Source organism: Eumetopias jubatus, unplaced genomic scaffold (assembly GCF_037043125.1).
Source record: "Eumetopias jubatus isolate StellerSeaLion01/CBP00866 unplaced genomic scaffold, mEumJub1_p1.0 scaffold_5, whole genome shotgun sequence".
Classification (NCBI taxonomy): domain Eukaryota; kingdom Metazoa; phylum Chordata; class Mammalia; order Carnivora; family Otariidae; genus Eumetopias; species Eumetopias jubatus.
Genome location: NW_028274811.1, coordinates 35572313 through 35584960, shown reverse-complemented (window position 1 = coordinate 35584960; position 12648 = coordinate 35572313). Strand labels below are relative to the sequence as shown.

Here is a 12648-nt window from a genome sequence, read left to right as displayed (position 1 = left end):
GCAGAGTTCTCATCAATTTAGAAAGGATCTGATCCTAATAATGAATAAATTATAACATATTACAGCCTACAGCATTAACCTCTTGAGAGGAAAGGTCCTAAAATAATGAGCACCATAGCAGTAATGATACTCTCAAGAGTAAATATTGCCAATCATATCAAATAATTTCCCACATTTTTATTTTGAAGGAAAGTGCTGTCGTAAAACACCAGGAAGCCCAAATAAAGAAATCTTTGGCACATGAAGCTGCATTATCCTTAAAGAAACATATACTGAGTGCCTACTATGGGCCAGCCATGACGCTAGGTACCGGGAATACAGGAGAGAGCAAATTTTAACACAGCAGCAGCCAGAGACAGCATTATTAATTGCCAAAATGAGCAAAACTCAGGGAGAACAAAAATACTTGTTACTACCATTGATAACAAACTGAAAAAATTGTCTAATTCAAGAAATGTATTAGTTCATGTATCAATTTTTTATTTTTACTTTTCTAGCTCATAGTGAATAGAAATGTAAGTAAGTGGAGTTTACTGATGGACTCGTTTCCTCTCTCAAGATCTTATTTAACAGCAACACTTTGGTTTAGATTTTTTAAAAAGCTCATTTAATACTTAGAAGTTGGCTACTAAACTGGCATTTGCCATTAGCAAAACAAATTTCAGTATGCAGACCAAGGAGTACAAATAAGGTCGCCCCAGTCTCCCTTCGTAAAAGCCATGAGCCACCATGTCCCATTCTTACTTAAACCAGAGTCAAAGAGTAAACACTCTCTCAGTTAATTTACAAAAAAGAAGAAGAGGAAGAAGACCACTCGATGACAAGTTCAAACTGCATGAATATTTAAGATTCCAAGAACTTTTCAACTGGCTTATTTTACAGAGAGCCAAGAAGCAATCCAGAAAGCACAATACTTCCCCCCCACACACACAGTTTACTCCCACCCAAGTATGGAAGTTAGAGCAGAACACCCTCTGAGGAAGGAAAAGCCATTTCCTGTCTGAAATGTCAGTGATACTGAGACCAGCACTCTAATCCAACCACCAGGAAAGGCAAAATCAAATATTATTTCAAACCAGGGGTGAGAAGGGGAGGGGCGGGGAGGGGAAGTCTGAAACCAGGAAAAAGAGATTCATCTGTTGCAAAAGATAAAGGCACCCTGCACCAAGAGGGAAAGGCAGGTCTGCCTGGTGCTCAGCACACCATCGGACAGCCAAAATCACACATCTGTTTTCTTCACCATCTGAAATAAGCCGTCCCTGAAGCAAAGAGCCTGACACTTTTCATTTAAAAAGCAAGGTAAAATGTAATGTTTAAACAGAGGCTTGGTTAACTGGAGCATGCTTGCTTTTACAGGGAAGCAGGTATGAAATGATCCATCACAAAAGGGTGAGAGGAAGGAATTTCTAGACAAAGAATGAATCATTTAGAATACTTTTCTTTAAGGAGTAATTCACATCATTTCTTGTCTAGCCATCCCCCCACACACACACTGACTCCTAATTGTTGACGTATAAAGGACAGCTGATTTTCAACTAGACCTTAATAGTTACTAATAAATATACAAAACTGCCATCTAGAGGTTGAGCACTGCAGCAAGTCTGTTACATAATGTGATCCTTTTTGGAAAACACATACCATCCTACACTCACACAACCTCACCAACACATACAAACAAGTGCATACACACATAACACATACCAAATTAGAAGCAACAGTATTATTTTAACTTGGTACAGTTCCCTTTTGAGATAATAAATCATAAAGAAAGGCATAAAACTTTTTACCTTATATAGGAGATACATACAAATAGTGTGTTACCACATACATAATTTGAAAACGGAAGCTTCCCCTAGCAGCCCCTTTGCACATATACATTTAATAAACCTGTATTCACTCTTAGTTTATAGAGGACTTGAAAAATCATTACACTGTAGGAAAAGGAACAACATCAAAAAGGAAAAAAAAAACAGGTTCAAAGAAACATCCACCAAAGCAAAGTTTCAATATAAGAACAATGAATTCCCAGGTACTGGAGTAGAGACAAAAAATTCAAAAGCACAACTTTCTCCAACACAGGACTGCATCAGGAAGGAGTATTATCATATTCCATCTTCAAAACAATCCTACAAGGGAGGTATGATTAGCCCTTGCCCAGAGTCGCACCGACTCTCAGATTCGTAAATCTTCCAAGCCTCCACTATTCTTACTTTAACCAACCTTTCATTTTCGTGGAATTTTTTTCATCCTACCTATACTGGAATGCAGATTATCTGAGTATTTGCTCAAGTTTTAATTTAGATAGCATCCAATATGATTAAGCTCCTGTAGTATCTTACAAAATAGTTCACCAAAGTCCCAAAGATAAGAACAAATAGTCTAACTCAAAAATTACATGTCCATAAGAAACAAAATAAACAACCACATGCACAAGGTACTGTATTATAAACTGTAGAAAATGATGTTGCTATGCCTCTGGAAGCAAATGACCAGACACACAAATTTAGAGTTGAACAGAGGTATACAGAACCTACCTAATTTAACAACCAGCCAACCACTACCACGAAAAGCTCATATACTGTGCAAATGCACAGGACATACAGTAGAACGACAGAAGAGTTGATGGTGGGTGTGGCACATCAGGTTGGTGCTGGTCAGAGGAAAAGCCGTCTTGCTTTACCTATTCGTGGGAAGCTTGCACTAGGAGGACTTCAGGTTTAGTTTGAAAGCAAAGTGAGGTGACAGCTTTTAAGAAGGAAAGCCCAGTAGATTCATAGTGCTTCATTAAACTTTCAATCTCCACTGTTGGTAAAATCTGTGGCATGCAGTTATGCTTCATCAATGAGGGAGGGAGGGAAGGAGAGAAGGAATGGATTCAGAGTATTCCAGTCATGCCATCAATCCCTGTAAGAACAGAAGGATTAAGTCCCTGCTGTGTTTGTTACATTTGTCCTACGGCTTTCTGGTCCTCCAAGTTTGCTGAAACACTCAACATCCCAGTTTATACTTTAGTTGCATGAATGTGTACGTGTATGCATTTGTGTCTGCTCATTCTAAAGCCAAAAGCAAACTCCGTGAAGGTAAAGACTATTGCTTGTCTTGGCCCCCATGCCAATGCCGGGAATGGGGCGTGTAGTACTCCACATAATGTCTTCAAATGTAGGGACTTCTGTTGGAGTCAGCTAGTCCTGGAAAAAATAAAGCATTCTAATTGTTTCCTTTCCCCAAGTATAAACACCACCCCTCAAGAGACTACATTGATTCAGTGCATCAAAACGAAGCCTTTTATTTCTATTATTTTCCATATGGTTTAGTGGCTCCTCCTGGAAAACATATGGAAGAAAATATCCATGTGTTACATCTGTGAGAAATTTCTTTAAACAAATCCAGAGATGCTGGGAGAAGACTGCCACCATGATCCTTTAGCTTGAACAAATATTTTCTCTACTTTTGCTCATTAATTTCCATAGGATGCTGCATGGTGGAGTTAATTATTCAGAGTGACTGAAGAGAGGCACCGATTGGCAAGTATCAGTAACTCACATACCACTACCACTAATAGATACTTTTAGATGGAATCCCATTTCTACCCACGAATTTTACAATGAACTCCCTCAAAATGAGGTGACATACTTCAAGGAAAAAAATAATAAATCTAGTCTTTATTCAATTAACCAATATAAAATATAAACCTTCAAGTGCTCAGTACTATGGCAAGGTAATACAAAAACACCAAAGAAAGCTTCTGTATTAAGACATAAGAAAGAATGATTTTTTTTTTTTTAAACTAAAGAAAGCTTAGGCTACCATCAAGAGTATCCAGAGTAAGGAAGATAATTTATGTCAATATTCTGTTTGTGAAGTGAGGCTTCTTGCCAATGGGATTATTCAACAAGTGTGTGCTGGCACATCCATCTAAACGGCTGTCAGGGGAATTGCTGCTGCTAGTACTGGTTTAACCGAGTACCACAAACTGGAAACTGGGTGACAGCAACAACAGAAATTTAGCATCTCACAGGTCTAGAGGCTGTGAAGTTCAAGAGCAAGCAGTTAGCAGGGTGGGTTCCCGTTGAGGTATGTGAAGGAGAATCCTTTCCATGCCTCTGCCCTAGCTTCTGGGGGTTTACTAGCCGTCTTCGGTATTCTTTGGCTTGAAGACACATCACTACTATCTCTGCCTTCATGTTCACATGATGCTCTCCCTGGGTACATATCTACTTGGTATCCAAATTACCCCTTTTTATAAGGACATCAGTCATAGTGGATTAGGGCCTACCGTCATGACCTAATTTTAACTTGATGACCTCTGTAAAGACCCTATTTCCAAATAATATTGATTTTTAGATACTGGGGATCAGAAGTTCAAGATATGAATTGAGGGATACACAATTCAACTCTTAAACATCTTCTAAGAAAGTAAGAAAATACTCCTCTTTGTACCATATTGTGGCAACATCCTACAACTACTCCAAGTTGTATACACTCATTTAAAGCCCTATAATAGTCTTAATGCTAGAGTCCTGAAAGTGAATTTAAAAACAAAAACAGAAGGTAAATTCAAAGCAGTATCACACTGATTTAATGGACATCATATCTTGACCTAAACAACTTTTCACTTTGGAACTGAAGAAAGACACAAGAGTTTCTACTAACGTTAACTTTTCAATGTTGGTAACGATAAAACCCTTTTGAAGGAAAACCAAAGACATAAAACATCAGCCTGTGACATATTTACTCAGAATAGTCCAGTGGTCTTCAACAAATTTTCGGGTCTGAAGCCCCCCAAAACTAGTTCTGAGAAAAGGAATCAAAGAAAGGCACTGGAGAATAAGGGACAGATAAGATATGATATGTGGAATTAGGTAATTATGTAAAGTTACTATAGAAGGGTGTGAGATACTGAGAAGAGACTATAGGCCTAGTAGAGATATCAAAAGAAAAGCAATTAGATACAAGAATTAAAAGTAGATTTCTGAAATGTATTCAGTTTACAGAGAACCTCGGACACAAAATTCAAGAACTATGGATCTAAATCTCATACCTCTGAATTAACAGTTAATTTGATTTCCAGCTTGTTCATGGGTCAAAGACTCACAGCACTTCTTCCTTTAGAACATAAATGTCAGAGATTAACCCCTTTTCATCAGGATTTCAGGAGGAACAAATAAACAGCAATGCACTGGGATACAATGAAATCAACTGATAAATGACACAGTTGCTTTCTGGCTCATGCTAGTCTCCCTAGAGAAACAGAAATGAGTGTCACCTTAAAAATAAAAGGGAGAAGAGGTGTACCCCCAAAAAGCAGCATTCATGGGACACCTGTATGCGACATGCTGGTGTCTGTGCTCTATCTGCACTGCCTCTTTAAACTGTTAGCCATGGGAGGATTTTCTGGAAGTCACAAGGCAGTAAATATAAGAACAGAAGCTAGCTTGCAGCGTTAGTTCATCCATTTGTTTATGATGCCACGTGCAAGTGATTATAGTGAGAAAGCACTTCTCAGATTTCACATCCAGCAAGTTGAACACTCAGTGGTATCTCTGAAACCCAAGTACCGACAGCCCTGGGCTTAACACTGGAAACGTTTATAACATATCCTCAGTTTTGAGGCAGCAAGGTGCCCTGTGGTGAGCGCCCATGCACCTCAGTTCAAATCCCTCCTGAGCCCGGGGAGAAGACTCACACCTCTGAACTACAGATTCCTCACCAGTAACGTGGACTAATTGGAGCACAATCCTCCTTGGACTGTAGTGAGGATAACATGAGAATGTATGAACAGCTTTCAGCTTCTAGAAAGTGTTCTCTTACTGCTGCTTCCTTCACCCCTCCACCACCTTTAACTTAAGAAGTGAGTTTTACCACAGTTTCTGCTCTTGCTTTTTTCCTGGTCCTCTGTTATCAGAGGCTGGCAATCACCTTTTCTACTGGCTATACTCTTCTCCATGTGGGTAAGAATTAAGCTCCTGCATAAAGAAGCCTCAGTTTTTTGAGTTTGTTTTGTTTTACTGTTGTTCCTTGTTACAATGTTTTTAATAAGGAAACGTTTTTTATACTCTGAAAAATCTGTATTGTGATAGGCATGGTGTTTAATGCACCAATTATTAGTGAGAATAAAGGACAAATGAAGAGCCTGTTCCAAAAATGAATTTCAGAGTCTCCCTCCAGGAGAGTCAGACGGACTGTGTAGGTCTGGGGCAGGGCCAAGAAGCTGTAGTTCTAACAAGCACCCCTGTGGATGCTGAGTGCAGGTGGTTCTCACCACACAGTAAAACATGCTGATGTAATCAACTCAAAAATATTGACCTGCTGGAATATCACTTCCTAAAGACTATAGCCTCTGTTAAAAAATAACATAAAATATCAGCACTAAATCTAAAAGATATAAGTATTCAGAATAACCCTAAAAACCCACCATATCACATATTCTAAGTCAAAAAATACTACTTTAGCATGTATGTGTACCTTAATACAGTAAAACATTAATAGCCACTACATAAACATTTATAAATATAACCATTTCCTCTTTTACTTCCACATTTCCTAGGTGCTACACTTGCATTTTGTCCCTCTACGTCTCTAGCCATTCAGGTACAGCTGCGAAATCTGGGTAAGGCACAGGTTGGAAAGGCCGCAGGAATCAATTCCTTGCTAAAGCACACTGGAGAAAAACCAAGGTGTAGGAATCTTCCAGAGGAGGGGACTCTCTGGGCAGAGTTCCCAGGAATGTTGCCAATGAACCCATGGAAATGCTTTTCCTTCTCTCCTTAGTCCCTTCCTGGATGGGTAAGAAAAATGCAGAAAGACACTAAGTCAAAACAGGAGACAGATAAGGAAAAATGCTGCCCAACTGTAACCTAGTCTTTGAGATCAAAGATAATGACCTATATAAAAAACAGAGAAGTGTTTCATACATGTTCTGTGTTATTTTAGGTGACAGACAGGAGACACAGAAGACACTCAAGCTCAGAAAACAAAGTTTCTTAAACTCCCAGGTCCTAGAAACAGGATGCACACATGGCATACCTAACAGGGCCATGTGGGAAAGAGCCAGCACCCATGGGGCTACTTGTGAGAGTAGCAGAAGTGATGGGAGAGCCTAGGTGGTGGCTCTTATTGGAATTTCCAAGGGAAAGGCAAAGCAGGGTAGGGTCAACAGTTTATTGGCTAGAATAATTTCAGGGGGTTCTAAGCTACAGGAGTGGCCCTCCTTGCCTGGTGCCTGGACCTCAGATGATAAAAAGCAGAGGAATATTGCCTCCTGGGGATTAAGGGCCTGGTGGAGGAGGTCTGGTTCTGGGTTGGTTAATTTGCATGTCAATGGCACCCTCCAGGCTGTGCCCTTTGATCTCTAAGAATTAGCTAGCTCTGGAAGGGACAGTTTCTCCCCAGACAGAAAGGTTTTTAAGGTGTCCCACCACCACAATATACAGAAAATTTAAAATACAAGCAATACAACAGAACTGGCTACTCACTTCCTGCTTACCAAGAGGAAATTTAGCAGCCTCTTTCTGAACCCCTACTGAAACCCCTCCGTGTCATCCCCAGGGAACCAGAGAGAGCAACTTAGGAGAAATCCACTTCCCAAACCCACTCAGTATGTTCAATGTGACACATTCACTCTCAGCTTATAATTGGGACTTGCAAAGCTCTGAAGGGTATAATCAAGGGGAAAGATGGTAGGAAGTATTTGCAAGGTGGAAATGAGACAGAGGCACCACATTGAGTTTTAATTGCCTAAAAAGCAACTCTCTAAAACTTCTGGGAAAACTTCTGAGGAAGAAAACAGGAAACGATTCAGCTTCAGAAATCATCTCTGAACTGGTTTTCAAGTAAGGGACAGCTGCAGTGTGAGGCAACACCTTCTCCCAAATAACCATACAAAGAGACAATAGTCTCTAGAAACAGTTGACAAGCATCAAACAACTCTGCTTTTAAACATACATGTCTTCTCCACCTCTTTCATGGATGCCAACAATATGAATTCCCTTAGATTCCACACTGAGAACAGAGACGCATACAGGTACTTAAAGCATCCTGAGTTAGGACCTGTTTAAAACTAAGAATAACCAATTTTGGTGTGAGGCAGGCATTTTGCAATTCCCCTATGCTACCCTAGTTCAACCTATGTCCTCACGCACTCCTTCCCTATTACCCTCCCACATCCCCAAACATGGTGAAGAACTGGGGTACTCTCTTTTCTTTACAAATTATGCTTACTTCTCAACATTTAGAGTCTAACCTTACAAAATAATCAAGTCTGGTGAATGTGCAGGACAAGCTAATTAACAAGTAACAGCTAACACTTGCTAAGCATTTATTATTTGCCTCCCTGTCAAGCATTTTACGTGCATTATCTCCTTGAATCCTTAGAATTCTAGGAACTAGGTACTATTACTATCTCCATTTTCCAGATAAGGAAATCGAGGCCCTGAGAGATTAAGTAGTTATAGCTGAAAGTCACATGGCTACGAAGCAGCAAAGTCCAAATTTAGACCCCGGCTGCCTAACTTGAGAGTCCAAGGTATAATGACTAAGTGCCAAAGGGATGAGGTAGTTTCCATGAATTCCTGATTAAAGCAGAAGGGCACGCTCCCTCTACGGGAGCTCGAGCAGCCTCCAGTAGTCACAGTGCAGGGAAACATCAGGGCACAAGAAGGCACAAGAAGGCATTCCAAACCTGCCAACACCCCAGCAGGTACTCACTCAGTCTTTCCATCTTCTAGGGCAGAAGTATTGACTTCACAAAGTGGGGTGTGTGTGTGTGTGTGTGTGTGTGTGTGTGTGTGTGTGTGTGTGTGTGTGTGTGTGTGTGTGTTGGAATAAAGGGAGAAATGGCATTACAGGAGAATCATGCTGAGATTTAAGGATCTTTAATGCTGGCACTGCTGATCTTGAACAGACAGCACAAATAGACTTAACACGTGGCTTTCACTCAAGGAATTAACCTGTTGCCAAGTACAGTGTTTCAAAAAATTGGAATGTTGTCAAACTAGCTTAACACGATGAAATGGTACAACTTAATGAGACTCCATAAATATTGAGGACTACAACATGCAGCTCCCTCTGCAAAAAGTGATTTTACAAGTGGTTTGCTGTCTTTCCTGGTGCATACACACAGTGGTAGGTGAAATGCTACAACTAAAAGCTATCTTTTTTTAAATGAGTACAACTTGTTCCGTCCTTCACTTTACCCATTCCTTTTGGACCACTTTTTAAATTTAAAAAATTAAATATTTTTAAAGTAAAAAATCTCAAACAGTTCATATAATCACGCTAAGCAGTTTTCTTTAAACATCTACTCAACCTCCTAAGATAACACACATTACTTCTCAGGAAAGCCCTAATGTTAAAGCAAACCAAACCAGAGGCTCATCACTGAACCTACAAGAGGGGAAAAGCTATGCTGATCCTTGCAGACCAGCAACTGGCCTGAGGTCTATTCCAAACTGAGTATTTGGAAAAGGAGGGGTAGGGTGAGATCAAGGACAGAAAAGCCCTGACTGAATGGAAAAGGTAAAAAATCCAAATTTAGTAATATCTGTTCCTGAGCAAAGTGTAACAGCTACTCACCTGTCTACTGCTTCTACGTCAAAGCAAAACCTCTTCTCGATAGAGTCTGTTTTCCGCCGGGTGCAGGATTTCAGGGTGACGGATTCATCTTCTCCCTGTTGAGAGCACACACACTATCAAGATGAGGCCTGAACATGGGCTATGCTATGTGCCTCTCCAGCAAACCACAAATGTGCCACATCAACAGAAGTGATTATTCCATCTTCTCAAGCCTGAGTGTTCATGACCCACAGGAAGATGGAATGTTGATCAAAAACCTTCCCTCAGCCACGAGCCTCACGCAGCTAAAAACCTATAAACCAAGTTATACTTCAAGCCAAACATCTCTAGTTTTAATTAAGTTCTAGCACATCATGATGGTACAGCATCAACCCATGCTACATAAACTCTTGTTGATAATGTCTGAAACAGGTTTAATTTGCTGGGTTTGTTTTTAATTAATTTATTTGAGAGAGCATGCACACGAAAGCAGACTGGCCAAGAGGGAGGGAGAGGCACAAGCAGACTCCTCACTGAGCACAGTGCCCGACGGGGGGCTTGATCTCATGACCCTGAGATCATGACCTGAGCCAAAACCAAGAGTTGGACACAACTGACTGAGCCACCCAGGTGCCCCTAATTTGCAGGGCTGATAAGGGTTAAACCAGATGAGTTTCTACGTTTCACTGCCTTCACTTTTTCAACCACCCCCCAGTATCACAATACCACACAAAATACAGAAGACCTAGCAAGAGATGGTTTATATTCACAAGCCTTACATCTACTGTGTTTTTTAGGGGCTGGAGAACAGCAGGTAGAAAGGTCCTGTGGTCAGGGTCCACGGAGCCTGGGAGGAATTGAAAGCTAGCCAATATGGTCCAACCCCAGAGTGAAAGGCAAATTGGCATGAAAGAGTCTGAGGGAATCAAGAGCCAGATCATGCACACTGTGGTCCATAGCCTGAGAGCACAGGAAAAATAATGAAGGGTTTCAAGCAAGGGAAGGGACAAGGTCACCTTTGGACTGCTCCAGACCTCACACAGAGAGAGCTGCCTCATCTCAGAGGTTAGGATACAGGGGAATTCTCTTTCACCACACACAGGGTCTACTCTCCAAGATGATGGAACAAATCTGCTCACATATCCTTGCCGGAAGCTAAGAGAAAAGCAGGTACTTTTACAGGAAAATAATCAAATGAAATGGACAGCAAAGTGAAGGAAAGGGAAGTGAAAAAGCATGTTAGAGAGAAAAAAAAACCCACCCTATTACCTATGTTAAGTCTACCTCCACCTCCTAGGAGAGCTCTCTACAAACACATATATCATATAGAAAGATGTCACATGATTCTCCCACACAAACTGAGATGACATCTCCTCCAGAAAGCTGAGGAAACAGTGATGTCAGGGAGAGCCACTATTTTATATATTTTTCTATTCTTGTTACTATTACTAGCAGCAGCAACTTCCAATTTAAGAGATGCAGACTCCAGAATCAGGCTCTGAGTACTGACTCTGTAACTCATCAGTTGTATGGCTTTATAAATCATTTTCTCTCTCTAGACCTCGATTTCTTCCTTTATGAAGGAGAAAACTGGATCAAACTGGATAATGTAGACAATACATGGACTTAGAAAAACATAAAATAAATTTAAGGAATTATTAGGAAAATTAATTATTGTACTATCAAGCTCCTAATACAGAACTCATTGTGTGTGAAGCTCTCTTCCAAGAGTATATATACTAATTCATATAAACTTCTTAACAATGCAGTGATGTGTTTACTATTAACTCACTGAAGACATGGGAGTCCCAAACATCCACCATAACTGGTCTCTGTCATTCACTTTCCAGTGGGATAAGACCAAACACAAGAGTTCTTCTTTTAAGGTTTAGGAAAGCACAAGGTCAAAAGCCCCAAAATAAAGACTGTGTGAGAGAATAATTTAGTGATGCTCATTTCTAGAAAGACAGGACTGGAAAAGGACCATGGCTCAACCCAAGGGAGCAAGTCTAACTATTGCCTTTGTATAAAAACTAGGGAACAGCTAGTGATTAATGTTTAATATCTCTTCCGACTCCATAAATTTCTTTATGTTTCTATATTTAAACAATGTTGTTTTCCTGACATTATTCCACTCCTGAAACATTAAAAGAGCTTTGGTGTATTCTTTTGTAATACATAGAAGGAAAAGAGATGCTGATAAATTCCTGTATTGTGGACTAAGTAAAAGCAAGCCAAGGAAGAAAAACTGAAGCGGTACAGAGCAAAGGGGCAGCCTGATAGAGTAGCCAAGTAATGACAGATGCATCTAACATTACTAAGCCGGGCAGTCTAATTTCAAAGCTGATGCTCTTAGCCTCTGTAATGCCCCCATAAACACACACACACACACACACACACACACACACACACACACACACACAGCCGGGCAGTCTAATTTCAAAGCTGATGCTCTTAGCCTCTGTAATGCCCCCATAAACACACACACACACACACACACACACACACACACACACACACACACACTGCACCACAGTGCACCATGGAGAGTACCAGAGATGGAATGCTTACTGGGGACTAATTCATCAACATACTAGATACAGCTTAAAAATTATTTAAACATAGAATCAAAGAAATTATGTAGTATGGAATCCAGAGATACAAACAGATGAAAAATATAAATGCTTCTGTTAAAAATATTTAGCTATCTTCCAAAGAAGTTATGTCCAGAAGGAGATACGGGGAAGAGGCAAAATTCAAAGTGATAAATGGTAAGATTTCCCAAAGTTACTAAAAGACACCCATCGCCAAATACAGAAAGACCCCAAATTCCCAAGCACAACAGAATGAAAAAAAAATCATACATAAGACCATCATAATGAAATGTAGAATGCCAAAAGGAAAAAAAGAAGATATTAAGAAGAGCCAGAGAGAAAAGACACACCACCAGAAGAGGAAATGCACTCAGGCTGCAGCTAGCAAGCCCAGAGGAAGGGAGACAGGCTAGAGCACAGTGGGGAGCTCTACAGCAGTGACCTGCAGGGCCTATGATCAGAGCTGGCTGCAAGAGTATTTCTATCCTACACATTCTTCATG

The 12648-nt window shown here is 40.3% G+C and overlaps 1 protein-coding gene across 12 annotated transcripts in view; it reads right to left on the bottom strand.

Moving 5' to 3' along the window:
• The window catches only part of ARHGAP26 (Rho GTPase activating protein 26), a 452567-nt gene that overhangs the window by 296653 nt on the left and 143266 nt on the right, over positions 1 to 12648 (bottom strand). For all 12 annotated transcript variants that reach the window (XR_015768163.1, XR_015768164.1, XR_015768165.1 and 9 more), the window contains one exon: positions 9574 to 9668. Coding sequence is in view for 9 of the 12 variants with exons in the window: in XM_088023297.1 (XP_087879423.1) it covers positions 9574 to 9668 (95 nt within the window). In the remaining 3 variants the exon portion in view is untranslated. The remainder of the gene's footprint in view (positions 1 to 9573; positions 9669 to 12648) is intronic.